This window comes from Hippocampus guttulatus, chromosome 11 (assembly GCF_054856545.1).
Source record: "Hippocampus guttulatus isolate MCC_2025c chromosome 11, RoL_Hgut_1.0, whole genome shotgun sequence".
In the NCBI taxonomy this organism is placed as follows: Eukaryota; Metazoa; Chordata; class Actinopteri; order Syngnathiformes; family Syngnathidae; genus Hippocampus; species Hippocampus guttulatus.
Genome location: NC_141271.1, coordinates 11,090,021 through 11,116,105, shown reverse-complemented (window position 1 = coordinate 11,116,105; position 26,085 = coordinate 11,090,021). Strand labels below are relative to the sequence as shown.

The 26,085-nt window shown below is 40.0% G+C and overlaps 1 protein-coding gene across 5 annotated transcripts in view; it reads left to right on the top strand.

The window, feature by feature from the left end:
• LOC147198052 (partitioning defective 3 homolog B-like) overlaps positions 1-26,085 on the top strand; it is a 124,257-nt gene that overhangs the window by 61,745 nt on the left and 36,427 nt on the right. For all 5 annotated transcript variants that reach the window (XM_086124012.1, XM_086124009.1, XM_086124013.1 and 2 more), the window contains 5 exons: positions 878-1,093; positions 3,123-3,348; positions 9,521-9,631; positions 9,987-10,361; positions 18,712-18,826. In XM_086124012.1, coding sequence (XP_085980138.1) covers positions 878-1,093; positions 3,123-3,348; positions 9,521-9,631; positions 9,987-10,361; positions 18,712-18,826 — 1,043 coding nt within the window. The remainder of the gene's footprint in view (positions 1-877; positions 1,094-3,122; positions 3,349-9,520; positions 9,632-9,986; positions 10,362-18,711; positions 18,827-26,085) is intronic.

The following is a 26,085-nucleotide window of genomic DNA, read 5'->3' as shown; positions in this document are numbered from 1 at the left end:
TGCGTTTGTGTGCCTGTGTGTCTGCGCGCGCGTGTGTGTGCGTGCATAATGTTAACCTGTACAAATGTATTTTGAGCTGGCAGCAGGCCGAGTCTTCCTCACCACTTTCCATTTTCCCCACCTTCCTCTCTGTCACCATGTTCTCGAGAATAAACTTGATTTACTCCCTCCTTGATGTTATTCCTCCCATCAGTTTTGTCCAATGTAAGGTGCAAAGCACAGAAAATCTCTTGCTTGCTACAAGAGTCTCACTATGAACCATTTAATTATAGAAATATGTTATTCGGTGAATATCCACACTCCCTCCCACCCAGTCACTAAAAAAAAAATAACACCCCTGATTGCAACTGTTTTTTTTTTTTTAAACATCTGATCGTGTTAAAACTTTGCAATCCAGTCTGTTACACGCTTCACATCACCTTTGTATCTGCCAAATGGTCCAACCTACACCTACAATCTCCTTGGCTTTGGATATTTCTTTGCAATCGACTACAGTTCCGTTTGTCATTCCTTCTGCTGCTCCCCTTCCTCCCTCAGTAATATCTCTCAATGCAGCAATGATGGATAGCGAAACCCTTTGGCTCGAGAAAACACATCCATCACAAACTCAACAATGCCACAGTAAACTTGATCACAGTTTTGGTTCCATGGCACAGTTGCTCTAAAAAGGCCATCCATGCCGTAGTCTTTGACTCCTGGCCAGCCTATTCTGTATTTTTGTCCCCATCCTAATCTCCACCAGACACAATTGCACTGAGTGTTTCGTATTTGACAATCAGTTTTTTTTTTGTCTCTCTCTAAAATTGCAGCATTTTAACAACTGAAGCACAAGCACACACCTTCGTAACTGTCTTTTTGTTTGACTCCTCTCTTTTAGCTCCACAAACCCCTGCTGGACTTGGTCCGACTCTGGGCTTGAAAAAGTCCTGTTCATTGGAGAGTTTGCAAACTGCTATGTCTGAAGTTAATAGAAAGATTGAACTCCTACCTTTCCATCGCCCTCGTCCAAATATGGGCAGAGGAAGAGGTTGCAACGAGAGCTTCAGGGCAGCGATCGACAAGTCCTATGACGGGCCACCTGATGACGATGACAGTAAGTTTAATTTGGCGGAAACCGCAGTATGTTTGAAACAAACTAATCAATGTGTGTAAAATTCTTTACAATGTTGACGGCTTCAGAACTTTGGCAACTAGTTACACTGCCGTCGCAGCTAGTATTCTTGTGCTTAGCATGTTTCTCTCATAGCGGTGAGGTGAGGGAACCGCTGGTTGGATAGATGCAGTCAATGGTGCTACTGCTGACATTTTTAGCATACATACAAACTGCTCATAGCAGTGTGAATCAACATGAAGTATCATCCATCCATCAATCCATTTTCCGATCCACTTTATCCTCACGAGAGTCGCGGGGGGTGCCGGAGCCTATCCCAGCTGTCTTTGGGCAGTAGGCGGGGGACACCCTGAACCGGTTGCCAGCCAATTGCAGGCCACACAGAGACAAACAACCATTCAGGCTCACACTGCCCCCTAGGGATAATTTAGAGTTTTCAATCAGCCTGCCATGCATGTTTATGGAATGTGGGAGGAAATCGGAGTACCCCGAGAAAACCCACGCAGGCCCGGGAGAACATGTGAACTATCGACATTTTTACCAAACACAACAATGGTGTCTCTGGACAACATTTTTCCACAGCTCACTGCAGCTTTTTGACTTTGTCCCTATCATTGCAATAGAAATTATTTATTATATGACTATTAATTATTTGAGGATTTGGACATAGCCATTATAGTTTACCCGCGTTTAATAGTTTGCAGATTTTATCCTGCATGTCCTCACTGCTCCTTTTTTTTTTCCGCCTCTTTGACCTAGTGATCATTGTATACTTACTATTTTTCATCCATTTGCCGCGTATGCCCCCTTCACTTTTTTGTCGACCTAGAAAAAGGATTTTTACCAGAATACCACAACACTGTCAACACAAACAGTATGAAGCAATGCAGCAGATTGCCCTTCAGCATATGCTTCAATATTTAGTCGGGCTTTAGCTTCAAATATTTATTCAGGAGGTAAACACTATCTGCTTGGTTTGTTTCACTGTGAGGTGTGGCTCAATTCCCAGTGGTGTTATTAGCAGCAAACTCTTATCAGTCACCACCAGAGTAATGAGATGGCCTGTTTCAGATCACTACACTACACACAGGATGGGCCTAATAGGGCATGTCAACACTGCACACACGCACTGGCCCTGTCTGTCACCGTGCTTCTAATTGTTCAAAACTTTTGGAAGCCGCTGTTAATTGACAGAGAACAGACCTTGAAAGTGCCCTCACAATGATGCGCTTCAGAATTTCAGAAAAAAAATATTTGCTTAGGTATGGTAAATATTGTACTAATGACAGATGATTGGACATGGATACTGATTTTATTCATGCTGCCAAGTGTAAGCATGCTGGAATTTGTTTTCGGGAGTGGATCAACAGCAAACTAAGACAATATACTTGAATATACTTGAAGAGATGCATCAATTGTGTTCTCAAGTGTGGCTAAATATATATTTTTTCTTTTAAGAACACTTGTTTTCCTCTTGTTTTTCCATATCTCTGTTGGGTAATAAAGCATAGTGCTGAGATTTTTGTTCATTTTCTGTAACACTTGTCCTCATCAGGGTTGTGGTTAAGTAGTAGCCTTGCCCAGCTGATTTGGGTTGAGAAGCAGCATACATTCACACCTGTGGACATTGGACAGTCTTCAATGACCCCTAACATGCATGTTTTTCGAAATGAAGGAAGCAGGAGTATGCTAAGAAATCCCTCACAAGCACGGAAAGAATATACAAACGTCACACAGGAATGCCGGAGCTCTCATTCGAGCCCCAAACATAAAAACTGTGAGGCAGATGTGATATACACTTAAAAACCACGCTGCCCTTCCAAATATCTGCTGTTACTTCAACATTAGCCAACAGCCACAGTGTTTTGGGTCAACAAAGTAAAATTGATTTTCAAGGGTTTTTAACTGCTGCAAATTTGTTATTTGATCGTTAGAAACACACCAGTGCCTTTTAGTTCTCCGATTCCACACTGTCCAGTTCTCATTGTGATTTTAATATCTTCTGTTCTAGATGCATCAGAGCAAAGTTCTGGACGGGAAACGCCAGCAAGTAGCTCTTCGCGCCAAGGGCTAGGGGATCCAGTGGAGGAGAAAACTAAAGCGGACAAGAAAAAGAAAGTCAAAACCAAGAAGAAGGATAAGAACAGAGGCAAAGGAAAAGAAAAAGAGAAGAAAAAAGCAGAGGAATCTGAGGAGACTGAAAAGAAGTCTAAGAAAATAGGCTTTGGCCTGTTGCGGTGAGATTTTTTTTCCACATCTTTTTCATAATATTTGTTCATGCATTGAGAGTGAACGTTTCTTACGTATGTCAGTGGGTTTAAAATAACAGCTTGGCACTTAAACTGATGAAAAAAAAAATGACAACACGTCTGCATGTTGAGTGATTGTCACATGTGTCAGGCACAACAAGCAATTGATTGCAAGAACTGCCAGAATCACAATAAATTGATTAATCCACTTGAACTTGCTCTACTACCGCCAGAGCCCGATCAACATTTTATTTCTTTTGCCTTCTATGAGCTTCCGTTATTTAGTTTAGTTGGGCCACAAAACAGTTTGACATCAAGGTCGGTCAGAGCAAACAAGTTCATTTTTGTAAATCAATCCGGACAACTCTGAGCAATTTATTTCTGGTTGCACTTTGGAATGTGCAGCATGGAGTGCTGGCTTTTTCGGACTACCGCTTTGAAAAAGTAGTTTTGGTTTCGGACAATGTCAGCCCAGGGCACCACGTTAGGCAAATGGTTGGCACAAAGGTGTCAAATTCCAATCCTGGAAGGCCACCATCCTGCATGTTTTCTATCTCCCCCTTCCTTTTGGAACACAACTGATTCAAATGAACATGATCGATATCAGGCTTCTGCAGAGCTTGCGGATGAGAGATGGAAAACATGCATGACAGCGGCACTCCAATACCAGAGTTTGACACCCATGGTTAGCACATCTGCCTCACAGGTATGATATTTTTGCGTTTGAATCTGTTTTTCGGCATTCCTGTGTGGTGGTCCATGTTCTCTACTACTTGGCACTCTGTCAACATTCCAAAAGCATGCGTTTAAGCTTCATTGTAGATTCTAAATTATACATACTGTAGGTGTGAATGTGACTTTGAATGGTTATTTTACAAGATGTGCCCTGCGATTGGCTGGTGCTCTGTCCAGAGTAAGATGGGATAGGCTATGGTCACCGTGACTCTGATGAAGCAAACCGCTTGAGAAAATGGATGCATGGACAACGTTTGCCAATTGGACTGCAACCATATTGGCACATGACACATGAGCGGGAATTAGATGCAAGCCTTACATGTATGTTTTTGTTTTCCCTCAATGTTTCAGATTCCAGCACCATATACAGTTTTAACACTATATATCTTGCGCTCGCCAGGTGCGCCTATTTAACGTGCCCCATTCAGTACAGAATAATGTCAGCTAAGATGATTTGGAATTCAGGATGTGTAACCTCTTTTTTTCAGTCAATGTAAATAAACAAGCACAGTATGTGATCACCCCATCCACTCATATTGCACACATCAACACACCAAGCACTTACCCCTGTGAAGCGTTATCACGTGTTCACGAGCACACAAAGACCATTCTAAGAGCGGTGCCCCAATTTCTTTAAGAGGTGCTTAAAATTATTTGTTAGAGCTATTCGGTGTGATTAACTCACACTATCCGAATCTTTCAGTGTGAGAGGCAGAGTACAGTAGGCACATATAGAGTCTGAATAGGCCTACTGTTTCTATTTACAATGTGGACTCTATACCCTGATACCAGGTCGTTTTTTCTTGAAGCATGAATGTTATTGAACTGGGATTTCACATGACCTGGGATTTTACATTGATACACATCTGTAGAAAAGCATGTGCTGTAATTCGATCTCTAAATCACCTTTGCTTAGAAAACTGTCTCGGTGAAATACAATGAGTCTTTTAAAAAAACAAAAAACAATTTAAAAAAAACATCTGGCAGAGCCACATTGGGCCTCACAGTTGCTATTTATATCGAAATATATCCTTACTATACTGCTATGTTGGAACAACACAAACTAAATTGGGCAAGTAAGCTTGTATGTTTTTTTTTGTTGTTGTTTTTCTTTTTTTTAATTCAAAGTTGAAGCCAGTGGTGATGAAGGGAAACACATATTCACTAAGGTGAAAATTGAATCGTTCCGGTTAAATATACAAAATCAGTTATATGAATCACAGAATGGACTCTGAAAAATGAACTCCATGGATAAATATGCAGAGACACAATGACATATTTTTCATCATATTTGTTCATGCATTGAGAGTGAACGTTTCTTACGTAGGAACAATGACATTCCAACACCTGTGTGTGTTTCAATGCACTACATGTTTACACTGTAGTTGAGAGAGGAAAGTAATTTCATCTGTGCTGTATGTTGCACATAGAGCATATTTGACAATAAAACTGAATTGACTTGACTACTAGAAAGCCAACTCGAGCATTTGAACTTTATTTGGGGTTAATCATAGGCGCTCGAAATGGTGGCATGTGTGTGCTGATTCCCATTAACATGATTGGTTTGTTCTGACCACAGTCATGTCCCTATTTGTAATTGTGTGAACAGATGTGCGTCTATTATCTCTTATTTTTTTATTGAGATGTGCAGGTTTTAGGTCTGAAAAAGATCATAAATGATTCACTGGCACGGAACGGAATTCTGTCGTGAACCGTGCATCCCCCCGAATAGTACAGTATTTTGAGACCTTTATATTTAATCTCATTTTAATGGTGGCCTTTTTTTTTGTGCCTCTTGCTGTAGCTCAGCCCTGTAGCACAGTAATCTTGGAATCATTCAAAATGTTCCTGACTTTCTTTTCCCTCAAGCCTCAGCTCTCTATCTGCATTTGATAGCATGTAATGGTTAGAGACTAAGAGGGCAAATTGACGCCGCTCAGAGTTCCATCTCGGCCGAGACCTGCCACATTCGCTCTGGGGTAAATGTGTAACATAATGCACTGAAGGTAGTGGTATAGTCAGACGTATTCCTAATGTGTCTGGTTTTTGGTGTGATTATATTAATCATGTTTAGTAATCACACTTTTTGCTTTTACCCGCAATCACAGTTTCATTTGTTCGTGTGCCATCTGAAAAGAAAGGAAATAGAGTGCATTTTTTTTTCTTTCTTGATGGACTTCTCAAAGTATTGCTCAAATAAAGCCCACATTAACAGAAAGACTTCAATGCAGATCCATTTTAATTCACATTAACTCATTAAAATGAAAGTGGACAGCTGGCTCTGTCAACTAGACTGCTGCCATCTGCCAATCAGATATGCTAGTCACTTGTGTGTGTGTGTGTGTGTGTGTGTGTGTGTGTGTGTGTGTGTGTGTGTGTGTGTGTGTGTGTGTGTGTGTGTGTGTATAGGTGTGCGCACGTGCGTGCGTGTCTGTGTGTCGGTGTCTGCGCCTGTGTATGCGTGTGTGCACGAGAGAGAATGTGTATGAGTACATTTTACAAAAAGACACATGCAAACTAAGACTGGTAAAAATAAATGTGAAAGAATATGCAGGCCAGAGTTCATGAATATTCACTTTGTGATTGGTTACAGAGTCAGATGGTCGTCACATCGTTGGCTCACGGTCGGCGTGAATCATTGGTGCGCGTATGCGGTGTGCGTACCCTGCTAATGTTCTGCAGCTGTGCGTGCCCTTCCTTCTTTCTCTCCTTCCTCACGCTCTTCTCTCGCCAGCTGGCCTAAATGTGACACCTCTGGTAGACTTAAAATGTTCCATCGATGAGACTATTATCCACTCTCAACAGCGGGGCCCATTAAGGCTGGCTACCGCCATTGTGGGGTTGAGGAGAGCTACATACAGTACAACTTATTTACTTTCTTGCAAATGAGATTGGCCATAGAAAATATTCACCATCTCGTTGCTTGTATGACATTTGATTCATCAGGAACAAGCACCTCAATCCAAATGGTCCACAACAACACGATTTCAAAGGTTTCCTAATGCAAAATAAGTGAGAGGACAATTTTGTATCTTTGTTTAAAGAAAACCTTACAACCACAAGCAGTAAGAGTTATCAAATTTCTAAAACAAGTAAGCTTTTGTTTTGTGTAGGAGCTGCCTCTCAATTTATTATGCAAAAACTACGCTGTCTTCTGACCAGACTTTGCTTTTGTTTTATAATTAGAGAGAACATGCTAAAAATGGGTGGATGGACACCCTAGCTGCCAATCAAACAATGTGACAGGAAGTCATTGGCGTGTCACCGACTGGTGTCACGCCTGCCAATCAGCTGTGATTGTGTGTGCGTGCATTCGTGTGTGTGTGTTTGCGAGCTGCATTCATTTGTTTGTCACGGTTGCACAATGTCAGTCAGCGATTTCCTCAAGGATCTGCATGCTATGATGGCAGAGGGAGGGGGCACAGAAAAACATCACAATAAAAGTAATTCATTTTGAAAGTCAACAGATGTGTGCTTAATTTTTCCTCCTCATATGTCTACCTCTCCATATTGGCTTTTAAGAAGTTCAACTGATATTTAAATGTCTGACCTCACAAATGGTCAAGCCACTGGTGTACTTTCTGTTTATTTATTAAACGTAAAAAAACTACACATGTAATAAACTTATTCATGCACTAGCTGCACCGGTAAAAACTTATGCCTAGGGCCTCGACACACAGATTGGCTGACCAAAGGAAAGAAAAGGCCTCCGTGCCACGTGCCTAATTTTGTATCGGTATTTCTGTTTACTAATACAAACTTAATTCTATCCGATAGCTTGATGAATTTATGGGATAAAGTAGTTCAAGTCATTGATCCTAAAAATATTCAATAGCTGCAGCTGAAAATGCCATATATGTACAGCTGACACGATAATCACTGCTTCGACTTTACACTCTGTGTGTGGAGAAACAAGATCAGCCTTTTCTCTTCCAAATTGTTCTGAATTGAGACAAAGTAAGGACATTTTTCTTGAGCCTTAAAATTCTACATTACAGTGTGTAATGTAAATGAATGCAACACCACTGCTCTCATGAAGTAGCTTGGTGTAAGGTCTAGATTACAACGCTGTTTCTGAGTAGGAATGGGTTTTAGGTTGTTCATCAATACTCTCTGCTTACGTTTCTAACCTTCAGTAAACTGAGATCCCATGTCTGCTAGGTCAACAAAAATAAATCAAGGTTTTACAAATTCCCCGACTTACTCGTTAGTAATCCCCATCTGTGCTCCAAGAGACGGAAGGGTTTAACAACGGGTTTGCACTCCATTTCCAGCAACCGCACCATCAGACGCAAATATACCTTAATGCACGATCATGTAAATTAAGAAAATGTTCCTCCCTTTGGCAAAGAAAGTAAATCTAAAATAAAACAGAAATTAGAGCCAGGCGGTCTTTGCGGCGAAATGCTCTGATGCCCTTTACAGTAAATTCCTCAAGACATTTGGAATTATAACAATTTGAACACTCTGTAATGCGGTTCAATTATAGAAACCCCTCGGAGGGCGCTGTTTCGGAACAGAGTGATGGACTAATCCTTTTTAGTACATTTGAAAACCCATACTATGTACATACTGGCACTTTATTGCTTATGAACACATCAACCATGAAAATAAATCAATAGCTCCCACAGCAAATGCTTTTTTTTTTTGTCCTCTGGTCACAAGTCACACCCAGCAAATGATTTTATCCCCACAACCAACCTTCTCTTACACAGATGGTAGCCTTAATAACATGTGTACATAATTCTGATTAACTCATCCTCACATGCAAATGAGTGGTGGTAAAGAATGTAGTGCGAGGTCATGAATATTCACAAGTCATCCTTCTGTTCCCACTAATGGCAGAGCAGGAGCTTTTGGCGTCATCCAACTGGCTGCCATTCAGTCTTTGCTGATGCTGTTCTGTTACATTTCCTGTGAACAATGGTCTTAGTGGTGTTAACTCATACAGTGCATGTCACTGCATTCACACTGTGGGGATGCCTTTCAGAGACAAATAAAGTACACATAAAAGGTTAGAATTTCGTTTTGGCGCCGAGTCGATAGCCCCTTTCTATGACTGCACCCAAGCATTTTGTTGACAGGGACTCTCCACACTTGGCCTTCTAACCACAGGCACTGTACATATGACATTATAAATATAGTTAAGGAATATTGTAAAACCAAATATAATGTAGTTTAAGTATGTCTCCTTGAAATAATACATCTCTGTCAATGTCATGCAGTTTTCAGGCTATATCTTTTTTTTTCGTTTTTAAAAGTTTACCAAACTTGTATAACCCACGGCACTTCATAGATGGTCTGCTGGCGACAACCTTTCTTACGTTTAAACTGCCACACGACTTTATGCCCAGATCCCCTTGGTAATACACTTTTTATTTTCCTCCTCCCTATTTTTTTTCTTCCATTTATGTGACCTGCTCAGATTTGGAAAGAAAAAAGAGGACAAGAAGGAGGCCAAGGCAGCTTTGCCGCGTCAGAAGTCAGACATTCTGACTGACCTGGACTTTGAAAGGATGAAAGAAGAGCGTGAGAGGTGGGAATACTTTATTTTTCTCATCATTATTTACTGTTGGATGCAAGAACCAAAAAAGAAAAAAAAACCCTCAAGGCTTCTTCTGTAAACACTTTAATTCACCATCACTAATCTAACATTGATTTTTGTTTCCTTACTACTCCATGCTTGTCACATGTGAGCCTCGGCCAATAGAAGTCCGAATCATAATTGTCCTAATTTTTACATAGTTGGCTGGCCCATAATCACAGTTTTTCAAACATGCTAAAATACAATGTGGACTGTTATGCTTCCAATTTTTTTCCGTTTTGTTCATTATTCTGTTGTTTCCAATATTCCGAATGTCTTGACAAAAGCTGTTCTTCCCATTTGTCAGAAATGAGGCAGGACATTCTGAGCTGCACGAGCACCGCTTCAAATACCAACAAGTTGCAGGTGGCGGACCCATATATGAACATATCGAGGATGATGACACAGATCCCAATTATGCCCAAATACAGTCTTTTAAGGACCGTAATATGGTTTCACCACCACAACCACTGCTTCAGTCCTCGCCACACAATACACTCCAGCATGGTCATCTCAGGACCCCTTCTCCCCAGGGCCCATCAACCATTTCTGGGCAAGCCAATCGAAGTTATGACCCAGGGGCAATACCTGAAGACGAATTTGATAGGCTTTATGCAAAAGTCAACAAACCCAAAGGAACTGGGACTGCCTCGGCTCTTGTCTCTGCAACTTCCAGCGACAGGTAAGGACTCAGATGAGTTTGTTTTACAGGCTGTAAAAAAAAAATCAACCTATTTGGGGTTTTTGCTTGACATCACATCATTGAGATGATTTCTGACTGGTTCATTTGGTTCACATCTGAGTTTCATTATTGGCTTCACACCTGCACACCTATACAAAATGCACAGAAAGGTAAATGAAATCGAGTTCAATTAAAATGGTACAAAAGGTGAAAGAATGAAAGAAATAATTCGGATAAAACTGTCAACTCATTCACTGCGAGGCATTTTCAAAGCAGTTCCTCATATTGACGGTCCATTTTCAGTTATCTGTCAAGGCCCGCAGAATATTCTGCCCTGTGACTTTTCACTTAATGAACGGTGTCATTTTTTCCCTCATGATAATGAGCACACTTTCTACTGTCACGTCACATACTTACTGTTTGCACCACACATTTATTTATCTGTCCGAGTGTCAGGTACTTAAACTTGTCCGACTTCCAACATGCTGGCATCTCTCGACCTCTTAATCTATTTGCCAAGACAAAATTCACCCCCTAATGTTTATCTTCTACTCAAAAACTGTGGTAACCATCAAATCCTAAGTGATGGCACTCTTCCATGTACAGGGATCTGTTCGGCATTACAGCCCTTTACAAATTTGAATTTCACTGACAAGCAATCACAAATGGTCATCTGATCACTTGGCTGCTATTAGTGTGAGGTTGGGGTTGAGGACTGTTGACACGGCCCTCGATTCTTTGTGCGCCCTTAACCTGAAGGGAGTCTCAGATGAACGCAGCTCTGTGGGGGTGAACATTGTCATCTTGAAGGATGGAGTTTGGTCCCTGACTATGGAGATATAGGATTGCCATTAGATGTCCAATCTCATCTCAATATTGTTCTCTGCTCTGTGCATTGAAATTGCTTTCCTCAATGACAAGCCCTGTTTTTGAAGTCATGGAAATGTCATCCCCCACCAGCACACTCCAGTCAGGCACCTGCTTGTCAGCATCTGGGGGGGTTTACTGAAAACTCAAAATAAGACTCTGTAGCAACAGCAGAAATTGCTTATAATGAGGATGTAAGAAGTCTACACACACCTGTTCAAATGCCAGGTGTTTGCGATATGCTATTAAAAAATGAGATCAAATAAACCATTTCAATTTTTTTTTTTACACCATGTACAATTCAGTTGAAAAAAGATGAAGCGGAAGTTAAAAATAAGCTTTTGATGAGATAGTGTGGTTGCAGAAGTGTCTAGCACTTAGAGACTTTATATTGTCCCAGTGCTTTTCGAGGGCAGTTATTGAAAACAAACTACAGTAATATGTCTTTTTGTTTTCTCCCAACTGCTCCAAAATTTATTTTTGCAAAGGGCACAGAAGTTAATGCTTGCTCATTTGGTAAACCTATTCAAAACACAATTACAAATATATTGTCGAAAAATAAACACCTTAAAATTCACTTGATTTGAGACTGCAGCAGGCAAAAGGGGCGTAAGAAGGGGGCTAGAATCTGAGTGAATTCAACAAGCAATTGCTCTTAAGAAATTGGAGGGTGCGACTTTTTTTTCCCTCCTTCAGCCCACATACACACCTTTGTCTAGTGCACGTACACTGTCAGGTGAAGCCATGTCAGACACCACCAATTTTCTGAAGTGACTGCAAAGCCTTGGTTTAGTGCTCCCGACAGTCTTGAGTGGCTGCCCCTCCTACCTCCACCCAACTACCACCACCACCACCAAACCATCCCAAGTGCACTCAGGTTACCATAACAACAACCACCTCTGGCCCTTAACCAATTAGAATGCAATCACTCTGGAGACGACGGAGTAGAGTCAGCTTGAGAGACAGTTATTATTGCACATCAGCAAGAAAGATCAATAGCAAATTATTCTCAAGAACTATAAGACGCAATAAAAATGAAATAAAAACCATCTGTGGGTCTAGCAATTTTTGAGTTTGGCCTCTCACTATATGAAAGTAAAACTGCCAACTTGTAGCTTGACCTCCATTAACATAAACATTGAATGCTCATTTAAGACTTGACTTTCTGATTGAAAATAAGGCAGATAAAATTGGCCTTGGTTAACCCTACATGTTCCATCTTTATACTCATGCGTGTAGTGACCGCGCAGATGTCACTGTCAATGTTGCGTGCGGTTTGCCTTAGTACTCGCGCGCAACCCACTTGCATTGTTTCGAAAATATGTTGCACTTTCACTCCAAGTCGGAGGGTGTCGCTACGGCTGAGGCTGGCTCAGACACTACACGGCAGAGTTTCCTCTGCATGTATAGACATACACACACACACACACACACACACACACACACACACACACACACACACAGGTAAAACCACCAAGCTACCAATCCTTCACAGCAACAGCAGCGAGCTGCATGGTACACATCCTCTCTTCCATGATGGCAAATAAATTACCCTTAAAGAGAGCCGGGGAAAGCTGGTTACGTCATCGGCAGCGTCTGACGATACGGACCAATCACAAGAAAGAATGTGCATTGCATTCTATGCACAGCAACAATTTGATGCAGGGGTGGCCGTTGCCGCCTGCGCGTACGCGGGAGTATAAAGAGGCCTGTAGTCTTAGAATTTACACAGTTGGGGTAACTATTGGAAAATGAATGGATGCCTTGAAATTTAGGTAAAAAGTGGGGCTGGCATGCTGAGGGAATGTTTCCTCAGTGAGGTAGAAGAAAAAGAATGTGATTTGTTTCCAGTTAAAAATATCATAGTAAGAAATTACTAACTCTTGCTAATCACAACCCAGTGGGATTCATTGGCTTTATTGCATATTAGAATGCATGAGAACATCGAACTCGATTTTTTGTTGAAAAATGTGAGCGGTAAGGAGGTTCAAGGACCATGCAGAGCATGAGAAAGAAGAGGGATTTGAAGTGTCTCGAAAGTAAAAGGAGGCCAAACGGAAGGTCAAGTAGGATTAGGAATAAAGAGAAGGGAAGTTAAAAGAAAAGAAAACAGGGAGCGGGGGCGAAACAGAAAATAGTTATGGAGAATAAAGAGATAAAATGAGTGTTTGGTGCTAAAGGAACAAATTAGGGAGAGAAAGTGCTGGAGAAAAGGGGGATTTAGTTCTAAAAGCATGAAAAAGCCACTGAAGACTGACAGTGGATAAGGGCTTGAGAATAAGACGGCAAAGATTGAACAGTGAGTGAGAACGATTTTGAGGAAATGGTCAGTGGGACTTTGAGGGACAGTGCGTGTTTGGAACTTCGAAATGAATTAAAAAAACATGTGGTTTTAAAGGAGACAGGAATTGACCCACATAAAGAAACAGTAGCAACCAAGGAGGGCTACCTTGGGGAAGAGATATTGGGATCATTGAGTGTTGGGGTCTGAAAAGGGCAAAGTAGAGTGGGAAGAGAGATGTCAAAGTAGAGGAAAAATAGGGGTTGAACTAAATTGAGATGCTGGGTGCAGAGAATGTACAGACGAATAAAAGAGAGGAATGAGAAGAGGTGGGGGAGTCAGCGGTGGGGAGTCGTTGTAAAACGGGCCTGCATGTGTTTTCCTGGACTCAAAGTGAATGATTCAGCCTGGCTAATAAGGAAAGCTCTCAAGAGGCACTCGGCTGCCATCCTTTCCCTCCCCCTTGCTCGCTTTCCTTCAATGAAGCCTTTCTCGGCCTCTCTTCACCCTGTTGCACTCTCTTCCTCTCATTTATGATTACCCCCTCTATTTGCACAAGTAGTCTGCAATGAAAAATACATTTCATGCAAAGGGCATCTGCCTGCAATTGAACATGGGGCTTTTACATTGTAAAAGCACACACAGGCAGGGATGAGGTACTTGGTGGTCTTGGAGAAGGACACGCCATTCATTTTAAAGGGCCACAGACGCACTCATGGACAAACACATAAGACCGACCACATTTAAGCTTTAACATCGGCGGGATAGGGGCTTGATGCATAAGAAATGAACCACTGTGGAGATTAAAACATTGTATTTGTGTTGATAGTCATAATTCTTTGACCTTGAGTCCCCAACATGCAACTCCCTGGAAATATTTTCCTTCTTTTCTCATGTTCTTTTCTTATTATTTTGTAATAGGTTCTGCAAAAAAATCGAAAATAAAAAGCTGATGGAAAAATAGAATACTTGGTGATAAACAACTCATCCCTTTGATCCTCTGGACTGAGCACGTGCTGATGTCTTATTTGATGTCATGCGCGATATTGATTTTAACAACAGAGATCTGCGCAAAATTAGAGGGCATCATTCGACTCTTTAGAGATCCCCGCAGTACATTTGGGACATGAGTTTGTACGGCCAGCAACAAGCAAAGCCAAATTGGCTGGGAAGGAAGAAGAGACCAGAAAGGTCAGCTCTAAAAATGTATTTTGTAATGATCACTTCCTTTTTGTAGAATTATTGCTCTCAGAGCGCGGCACTTGCTGGCTGTAGTCTTTAGCCTTGTCCCAAATTGGATTAAATGTTATGGAAATGTAAAAATGGGTCGTTTTGATATCCAGGAGCAAAAAATAGTGCTGTGCCACAGTATTGCAGTTACAGCTCTAAAATACATTATTTCAAATGTTTATCGAAATAACGAAATATACTTAATATAAATATAGGTCCATTCAAATAGAACAGAAAAAAAAGTGGTATCAATTGAGGAGCTAATTCTCTGGTCTTTTTAGCTTGTGAAGGTAACATCAGAATGGAAATGAACTGATGATGTAGTTAGTGTCCAAAGTTTGAATCAGGACAATGGAACTTTTTTTTTGTTAGATTTTTTTGTTCTTCCATTGTTTATCTAAAATGTTGAAAAATGATGTTGGCAATTACGCTTTTTGGCGAGTGATGTAATAATTTGGATGTAGTTTCTTGGTGTAGACTAGACACCAGTCCCCCACCCTGGACTGGTTGCCAGTCGATGTGCCAGGGCACATCACAAAAACCATCCTCAACTCTACTGAGAACAAGCGGTAAATTTTATCCAGACATTGGCATTGGTATTGAGCAAATTAGCTTGCTGCCGAGTCAAAGGGGAAAGTCCACAATGAGGGTTTGATGCCAGCTACTCTACCACCTGCAGCACCTCATGCGCATGCAGAAGACATGTCTACATAATTTTCAATCTGTTGAATGAGACACCCAGAACGTTAGAAAGGCAGGATGCCTGCCTTTTCTTCCACAGAGTGTAGCATGCGCAGGCATTACGACAGCCAGTCCGATTGATGTCATGGCAGTCGACAGAAGCGTAATTGCTCTTGGTGCTTATGGTGCTGCAAGAGGAGCGGTGTCATATCCTGTCAGCTGCACTTTAAAAACACGTGTCGCTTCCTGTTAGCCTGAAGAGCTAAGTGAGCTTTGGCACAACCTGCGCGAGTAGAAGTACCAACCTCATAACACAATCACACTGTACGAGTGTGTAGTTGTCTCTTACACGTACAGTATTTCCTTTCTCCAATGCCTTTCCGTTCTGACCCACCTGCCATCGTTGGTCATCTTTTGTTGTCAAACTTCATTAGTGAAGATGTCAGATAATTAGTGCAAAACACAAGCTAGGGAGATTAGGGAGACAAAAATGATGAAGGCCGAGACGAGGGAGGGGGATGAGGCGGAGCCAGGGCAGAGGCGATGGAGATAAGCAGATGATAAAAAGATTAAGGGTGGGAGGTATAGAGAGATGGATTGTATAAAAATTATAGATGATAAATTATTGACGCATTTACTTATTCTCAATTTACCACATGGTTTAGGGCACTAATGTATGTATGTTGTGTGTGTTCATCTACCAGCCCGAGAGTGCAGCTGAGTGACACATAGATACAAGATACAGGGAGGGACAGATAACACATTGATCGCCCTTCGTTGTTCTCGTCGAGTTCGTTCTTTTACGACACACAGCGTAATGATCTTCTACTACTTGGCATCAGGGACAAACACAGACTACAACTCCCTCTTGTCAAGGCATTGTTCGCTTCTTTGAAAAAAAGAAAATGGTCCAATAGCATGTGTGTGTGTGTGTGTGTGTGTATTTTATATATGTACATGTATGTATCGATGCATGTATGTATTTACGTATACACACTCATTTGTTTCATAATACGTGCAATATTCAAAACTATCACACCATCTGATATGTTTCATGCTAAACATGAAAGTCATGAAGGGTGATTGTATTATCCCTTCTACCGTATTTTCCGCACTATAAGGCGCACCCAAATGTTCTCAAAAGGCGACAGTGTGCCTTATAATCCGATGCGCCTTATATATGATCAATATTTCGATTTCTTGGACGTGATTTTTTAATTGTTCTGTCAAGCGCTTTTTTACAACTGCAGTGGTTGTGAACGCGGCATATAAATAAGGCTGTGTTGTAAATAAAACCTCTCCTCTCACATGAACACTTTGAGACAGTAATTCATGCCTTTGTCACATCCCGGCTCGATTACTGCAACGCCCTTTACTTTGGAGTCAGCCAGTCCTCCATTAAGCGCCTTCAGCTGGTCCAGAATGCCGCTGCTCGCCTCTTGACTGGTACTCGTAAGAGGGAGCACATAACTCCTACTCTGGCATCCCTTCACTGGCTCCCCATTCATTTTAGAATTATTTTCAAGATCCTCTTATTTGTTTTCAAATCTCTGAATAATCTCGCGCCACCTTACCTCTCTGAGCTCATCCGCCCCTACACACCTACACCACACCTACACCAGGCCTCAGGTCTGTGGACCAGACCTTATTAGAAGTACCAAGAACTAAACTGAGGCTCAGAGGGGATCGAGCCTTTTCTGTTGCTGGTCCCTCTCTCTGGAATGACCTCCCACTGAACATTCGGCAAGCCTCCTCGCTGCCCATCTTCAAAACCCTCCTCAAAACTCACTTGTATTCTTTGGCATTCGACTCAGCATGACTTAGATTTGTTCTTGGTTTTACTGTTTGGTGCTTTCTACCGCCTATATTACCGATTTGTCTTACTGTTTATTGTGCATGTTAAATTGCTCCATGTACACCACTTTGTATGCAGCGATGGCTGTTTGAAAGTGCTCTATAAATACTGTTGACTTGACTTGACTTGACTTGACTTTAGTGTAGCTGCATCTAGTTAATGCATAATGCAACCTCACCCACTATTGTAGCTTCTATTCCATGCACCTCTTAATGCAGTGTGCCCTATATAGGAAAACAGTTTTAAAATAGGCCATTCATAGAATTTGCGCCTTATACGCCGAAGCGCCTTATACTGTGGAAAAAACGTTTTTTTTTTTTTTGGGTTGTTTTTTTTTTTAACTTGGTCCACCAGACATTAGATTTTAAATAAATAATGATGTCTGATGTGTTTAAATCGTTTAATGATTTGGGATTTGTCAGTTCGCTTGGCCCAATATTAATATGTATCATCATTTATGATTTTCAATTGATCTAACCTGTTGCTATCCACACCGCACCCCCACACTTTTTCATCTTGAACAGATTTTGAATGTGCATCATTAGACGGCGTCTTCTTATCAACCATGTAAATATTTATAGCTCTTTATGACACATTTCTTATTTAAGACGATACTGTAGATCTATCATTCTTATAACATTACTAATGGAACAGATTACTTAAATATTCATTCCAGCGTTATTAACAACATGCCAAATTTTTGTGACTCATTTTAAACATTCATTGAATTTTTATTGGTGTGACCTAGCAAGTGCAAAGCATTTATCTCTTTCTGCAAGAGAGAGAACCATATCACAGGGCTGCAGCGTTAATTTTAGCATTGAAAATGTCCAGCCAACCTCAGAAATAGTTGATAAAATGTTATTTCAATATTATTATTAATTTTTTTTTATCGGATAACATAAGAGCCAGAGCTTTTTTTCTTTGTGTCCACAGGCTTCACAACACATTATTTCGCTGCTTTAAAATCATATCGTTCTGGCCACTCCGTTCATGCAAGTACATGCAGTTCTTGGATCTTTCAAATCCCGCTCACTTACTGTCATTACTGGTGTTCCTCAAGGTTCTGTTCTGAGTGCACTGCTACAGGCTACTGTATACATCAGTATGGCTCAAACTTCTTATCAATCTGTTTAAAATTCTGCAGCTCGAACCCCTTTGTTGAATTATATCACCCCTGATCTTTGGCAGTCAATCGTATCCTTGAAAGATTTTGCGCCTCACTTTCAATGCCATTCTTAAGCATCTTCTGCACTCTTAGGTGTTCCTTTTCCATCCACCTCACGGTTCCTTCCATCCGTTTATATATTTGTTCATTGTCATTAGGTTTTGTTAATGTTTTCAATGTTTGAATGCTGACCTTAAGTGAGTAGAAAAACGCTCATAAATAACATGTATTGTGCCTATTGTTACAAGACTTTCCTGTGTGTTTGCAGCAACATGGATCGAATCCAACTGCTAAAAAAAGAATACCAGCAGGCAAAGCGAGAGGGAATGGTGCCCGCATATGAGGAAGTGGACCCTCGACGTCTCGGGCATGATAAGGACAGGGTAAGGATCTTTACTTCAAGCAGACATAACAGTTTAAGCCTTGTGACGTTTGTTTAGCTTTTCAATGTTACTTCTTTCTATGAGATAAGATGCCAATGTGCGAGAGACTACAAAAACCAGACCTGAAGCCTTCAATGTAATGTTTTTTTATTTTTCCAAACCCGACACTCATCTATCAAAATTATTATTGCATTTTAGCCTTTATCGGGGATCACGTTGTTTGAATTTTCATTGTAAGGTGCATTAAGGCTGCAGTACTGATACTTTGCAATGCAGTGGTATGTCATGGTAGGAATTGATTGATTTTTTTACAGCATTGTCCTTGATACTAAGTATGTGTAATAATGTGCAATAACACCCTGAATAAGTTATTCCTTCAATGAAGGAATAACAGAGATAGTGCCATAGAATAATCTCCCAGATAAGGTTTTGCTACCTTGTCTTCCAGCTGCTCATGCTCAAATCACAAGATCATTGTTGCATCCTCTCAGCTCCCCCTCTGTGGTTGACTGAAACAAGTCGCTGGAATAACAGTACATTATCAAAGTGCTAATGAGGAATCACCTCCCACATTGTTGTCGGGTGTCATCCAGCAATGACTTATTTTGCTTGCCAAATGTAAATATTTCTGTCTGTAAGACACCCACGGTCTTTCTTTCGATAGGATGGTTATTGCACCGTATCACTTACTCATTTCCAGACTGATTTGATTTTCATTATCTTGCATTTCAAACAGTATACGTGACAGTATCACCACAGATGGACAAACCACTCACACTTAAATTATAACGTGAATGCATGTGTGTTGTTGAGTGATTGTCCAGTATAACACTACGTTATTGAGATGAATTGAAGTGGTGAGAATTATTGGCAAAATATATTATTCCTATACAGGGCTGGCACTTAAGGTTAACTAAGAATGGCAATTTATTAAATCAAATGAATCTTGGCAAAATACAATATATTTCATGTTGCAAGAAAGTCCAATTTACCCATCCTCTAAGAGAGACTCCGTTTTTATTACTAAATGATGAAAAACATTTTTTCTCCTTCTGCCAATGTTAAAAATCAATTTATTAGTTTTGGCTAAATTCTAAACTTGTCAACAAGATAGTTACGTACAAGGTTTCCTTTTACAATGTAATCATACTTAGATCATTTAAATGTCACATTCGAGAATGTATTCACACTGCTATGCCTGCCTTACTTTAATTTAGTTCTCAAAGTAATTTGGTTTGGTTACAGCGAGGGCTACCTTCCTCATGGAATCAATAGCCACACTTGACTCCAGAGTAGAAAATCTTGTTATTGTTTATAAATCAGGTAGGGAGACCAATTAAAAAGCCTCAGAGGTTGACATTAATTTTCACCTTTGAGAGATTACAAATGTATTTCAATTAACAACAGATCTACTTTTTCACACATTGTCTCTTCTTTTTTGTTTCACCGGTATTTTTTGTTTTTTTTTACCCCCCCCCCTCTCACCCCACAGAACAGACAAACAACAGACAACATTGAAACAGTCCGCATGAATCTATCATCAAAAAGGAAATAAATCAGAACATATCATAGAACTCTTCAGCTTTGCCCTTTATAATGTATGTTAGCGTTTCACACTTATTTTCGTTGGCTGTTTTGCCAGATTATTAGCTGATTGATCAATAGAGTTTATATGAAAAACAATTCCTGGCCATAAATGCATGAGAAAGGCGGTGACATAGTATGTTTTCATGTACTGTGTAATGACATATTTATAATTGGCCACACATTACTCTCAATTCCGAACCTCAAATCAGCCTACGTCCGTACCGTTATAAACCGAGGATTCTCTGTACACGGCATCAGACCAAGGATGTTTGGCAGTGGCAACAGTCGGCTACAAGGTTAGCATACATAAATTAGGAGCTCTGCATACTGTGTGTGTTAATTTACTTTTGCAAATTGAATGGAGTCATCAGTTTTCGAATCTCATTGAATATAGGAAAAAAATAATCCCTTGCCATTTTCCGTATCAAGGGGAAGGTTTGGCTAAAGGTTTGGCTACATCTGTTTTTTCTTTCACATTTTTTTTTCTTTTTATCGTACAAAAGCTTACAATTGTTACTTTTGGTACAGCTACAGTCTAAATAGATTCTTACTGCCATCACAGGAGCAGCTTGGGGCTAAATGCTCTTTTTTGGTGCTTTGAGTGTGAAGTGCTTTTGCACCTTGCTTTCAACAGTTTTGAGACGTACGCTAATACTTGTATTTAGTGGAGTTGAAGTAGAATGCACTGTGAGAGCTCTCATGTGATTCATATGTTAGTTTGATAGTCATGCGCACAGATGTTGAGGCTTTTAGGCAGGACCATTGAAAGTCAAAACCTTTTTTTTTTAAATAGTCATGTATGCATTTACGTACAGACATATACGTACAGGTATGTATATGTATGTATATGTATGTATATGTATATATATGTATAAACAGAGAGAGAGAGAGAGAGACAGAGATTATATCACAAATGCTAACATGTTAATGGATAAGCTTGACCCTAATTCCAGGTCACTGCCTTTGTTAAAATGAGTGGGATGCATCAGGAAAAGCATCCTTGTAAAAACTATGTTGAACATACGTAATGTGGGGACACGTAACGAGACGTGCCCCAATCTAACGTGGAAAACATCACTGATGCAGTGTCAACTTTCAACCAAGAGAGGATGCTAATAGATTTTGAAAAAGGTCATGTGTGATTTTGTTCGAGTACACTCGTGGACCTTGTGCACCTAATGGACTTATATGGCCTGGAAAGTCTGTGTGGATGGCGTACATTGATGCTGGCAATGCCTCAGCGCAATAAATAACGAAATAAATCTTTCGACAGTTTTTTTTTTTTTGTGGTTGACTTTGTCAACTTTTTCCCCCAGCCCGAACCTGTACATTACACATGTTAATATTGATGACAAATGTCTGTTTCATTGACGTATGCCTTTTGGGACACAGCACAATAGAAGATCAAGATGTGCCTTTGTCACTCATGTACTATTATAAGACAACCTTGTATTATATCCTGTTGATTAAGACGGAATTCCCAGTTCGAAATGGAGACTGTCTTGCTTGTTTGGGTGTGCTTCCAGATTTCATACAAATTTCCGTTTAGAATGAATGTGTGTGTTTCTGTGATTGTTTCTCTTCCCGTTCAAGGTTTCAGTCTTCTGAACGGTATCCAGTGTTCCTCTGCATCACTTCACTATTGTGTGATTCACAATTGGGGAAAATCCCATGCCACAATTCCCATAAAATGCTTATTTTGATGACTAAAATCCTTGTATTCTCATTTCCTTCATGCTTCCAAGATGCTATAAATCTGCATCAATTGTTTCTAGATAAATTCAATATGTTTCAATAGAAGAACCTTTTCTACCACTGCAGCTTGCAGTTAACCATCAAGTTGTGCCCAAATTCCGAAAAATGCAGTGCACTGATGCTCCAATTGTAGGATTTATACCTTGAATAATACATATTTTATCAGATTTTTTTTTTATGGCCATTTGGAGGCCGGCAAAATTCTCTCTCCCTACCCTTGGTTCTATACAAGTGCATAAGCACTCAACCTCTTTCTTTGCTACCTTCAATCTGCCCATGTGATCTCTGCTCTATCTTTGGTTGTTGTATGGCTGTGCATGGAAAGAACCCTTATACCTTTCATGGAAATAGATGGCAATAAACACTGTGACTGAGTGTAGCTCGTTGTTACTGGCGAGTTTAAGAGATTTGTTTGTGCACTATTGTTTACCACAGTGGCTCAAGCATGATTTGCACTTAACAGCTTCAAAGGAACTATAAAGTGTACTTGGAATGAGATTTTACATAGTTGTTCATGAAGTAGGTGATGGGTTTATGCATTAACCATCTGTTATTTAGTCAGTCACTCAGCCAAGGGGGAAGATTGAGCACAGTTAAATGTAGCACAATAAAATCAAGCACCATTTGAAGCAACCTCAAAAGTGAATATTTTACGTCATTGTGCTAATATTATATTCGCTACTGCCATGACAAAAAGACCTATTTTCCTATTTGCCAGAGGATTTGAATGTGCTACTTTTTGTTTGTTTCAACTGCATTGTCTAGGGGAGAAAAAAATGCCCGTTGATGAAACATACTATTCCCTTACCGACTGAATAAAGAAAACAAGGAGCCCAGTTGACTGGGTTTGCTTTGAAATATAACCAGTGATACATATATTTATGACTAGTTTAATATACGAAGGATATCAGTCTCTTAAAACAGACACATGCATAGATTGGGAGCTGGTAAAGGGACCACAAAAGGGGAGTGTTCAGAATTAACTTAGATTACTTGAACACCGGATGAGTAGCAGCACTCTGAATGACCTGCAGTCAGATAGCTGAAGCAGATAGCTGAGCCAGAAAAAATCTGCCTTAGTCAATGTGAGAGAGGATAAGAATTATGCAGCTGGTATTAGGAAAGTGCATGAGGCTACTGTACAGAGATTTGGCAGTCGAGAGTTTGTGACTCAGGAATCACTTGAGGTTTTGTGGTTGTCTTGGGAAAAGTGACACTAGTCTTCTCAAGAAAAAATCAGCTTGATATGCACCAAATTGTCTCCAGATTTGTTTTTTTTGGGGGGGGGTTTCTTGCGGTCATGAGCGCTTTTTGTTTTTTGGCTGTGTGTGTGATTGAGATCGTGAGGATAAGCAAGGCTTGAAACAAAAAAAACTAGTTGGGCTTGTGTTTGTTTTCCTTTGTTCGATTTTTCATTTTACATTATAAATACATTACCATGGCAACTTCGACCGACAGCGTACGCTAAATATTTTGGAAATCTGTTAGGAAAGAGCACTTATCTAAAAGGGAAACATTGAAAATCCTCATCCTCCCACCACCTTTCTTTACCCTCTGCCCGTCTCAGCACAATGGGGTGCAGAGCCTTCAGCCGCTCTGCCCCCATACTCTGGAACTCACTTCCACTCAATATTCGTAATATTGACTCTTTTCCCACATTCAAAACCCAGCTCAAAACCCACCTATTCAGACTTGCATATTCAATTTAAATCTATCTCTTCTTTTATTTATAATTTTATCTGTGGTTTTATTGTTTGCTCTTGGTTGTAAAGTGTCCTTGAGTGCTGTGAAAGGTGCTTACAAATAAAATGTATTATTATTATTATTATTATTATTAAAATGGAGATACAGTATGGACTGTATGCACTGTATGTAACATGCCTTTTTTTTAAATTTGCTTAAGGTTAAATTTTAGCAAAGGCTATTAACACATCTTAACCAATAATTATGGAGGGCACTGCAGATTATATGTTGTATGTGTCATTGTAAATTTGCAGGTTATAAATTCGCAGGTGAAGTAAGGTGTGGTGAGAATCAAGTCAAGTAACTGCTTTGTCTAACTCTGTTATATCCGAACCTTAGAAGGACAAGAAGAGCGTTGAAAGAGGACAAATAAGATGAATCTAATGGAAGCGAATGGATTGTGGTTCCTGCTAATTGTCCCAGAACAGCTACTCAAATTAGAGAAGGGAGGGTCAAGAGAGCCAAAATGCTTATTGAAAGTGGAAAGACAAATGCAAAGTGATCATACCAATGTTCCACAGAGTATAGCCTTATTCCCCTACTTATTATTTGTTTTTGTTTGTTTGTTTATTGAACATAAAACATATATACAGTAATAATTTGACAGAAAATAAGGTAGATAAAAAAAAAGTAAAAAGAAAGAAATCAATCTTCATTCAACACAGTTATGTTCAAGGGAGTAGGAAGAAGTAAAAAACTTATCTAGTCCTACCCCGTTATGTGTTTATATCTAATAAATCATTTTTATATCAATCAGAAATTACTTTATATATGATTCCCTCTTTAATCGTTTTAAAGTATTAATCAAAACTGTGATCCAAAACTTACTGGTTTCCATAACACTGTGTGTGTGTGTGTGTGTGTGCGTGCGTGCGTGTGCGTGCGCGTGCGCGTGCGTGTGTGCATTTAAATTTAGGCTTGCTTCAGGTCATGGGGTTATAATCCCCAAATCAGACAAGATGGGATCAGTGCCGACCCAGTGAACCCTGACATATTCACGTCTGCATGACTAACTTAGACACCTGCACACACCCACGCCTACTGTTTTGATATATGTAACCTCTCCCTGTCCCAGTCGATAATAGAGATGCACTTGTGTCTGTACATTAATTGTTCACCTGTCTCCCCCTACATTTCTTCCTGTGTCCCCATGGACCGGGTACCATGAAGCCAAATTCACTTTTGTACGTGCGCACACACACACACACACACAGAAACTGCGTCATGAGGTAATCTACAGCAAGGTTCCATAGTTATGACTGACTGAAGCAATTAGTGGATGAGTCATTGTTAGAGATCTGGAGCCATTAACACTTAAATCATTCACACCAACTGTCTCGTAATACAGAGTGTTAATGTGTATGTGTGTGCGATTGAAGCTACGGCAGTGGTTTCCAGAAGGGGATAAAAAATAAATAAAAAAAGTCAGTCAAAGCCAAATGCAGCTTCTATATAATTTGGCTACAGAACAGTAAAAGTTGCAAAATTGACTGGTTGATGGAAATCCCCTCAGAGCCGCATGCATTAAGCAATAGGGAAAAAACGCAATAATGACATCAATCTGACTTATTGAAAGCACACATCTGCCATCTCTGCACTGGAGTTGCCAAAACAGGTGGCTCATTCCATAGGCATCTGCAAAAGTAGCTTAACTCGGCTGAAGTTTTGCGTTAATATGATGCGGCATCACCCTTCCCTGTTAATTAAAGTAGCCAATGAAAGTTTACTTATTTTTTAAAACACCACATTTTCAGCAAAAGTGCAAACACTTTTTCCACACCAGATTGAAAAATACTAATACTTGAATCTGAATTCACTGAAATGCTTCCAGTGTTAGGAAGGAGCAGCAAAATGTTTTTGGTGTTTTTGCATGTCAAGTTTAGAAGACATTTATTTTTATTGTACACTTAACAATTAGTCTTTTTTACATTTGTTGGCCAATGGGCTAAATTAGTGGGATCACAAGACTTCATTCAAATGAAGAAGCCAGGCGAAGTTGGTTTTATTGTTTTGCTCTCGATTGTAACGTGTCCTTGAGTGTTGTGAAAGGCGCTTATAAATAAAATATATTATTAATATTATTATGTAAAACATGAATCATTTGGGAAATTATGCTACTGGTGGATAATAAACTGCTTAACTTTTTGTATTATAAATATGTCTGGCACAGAAAC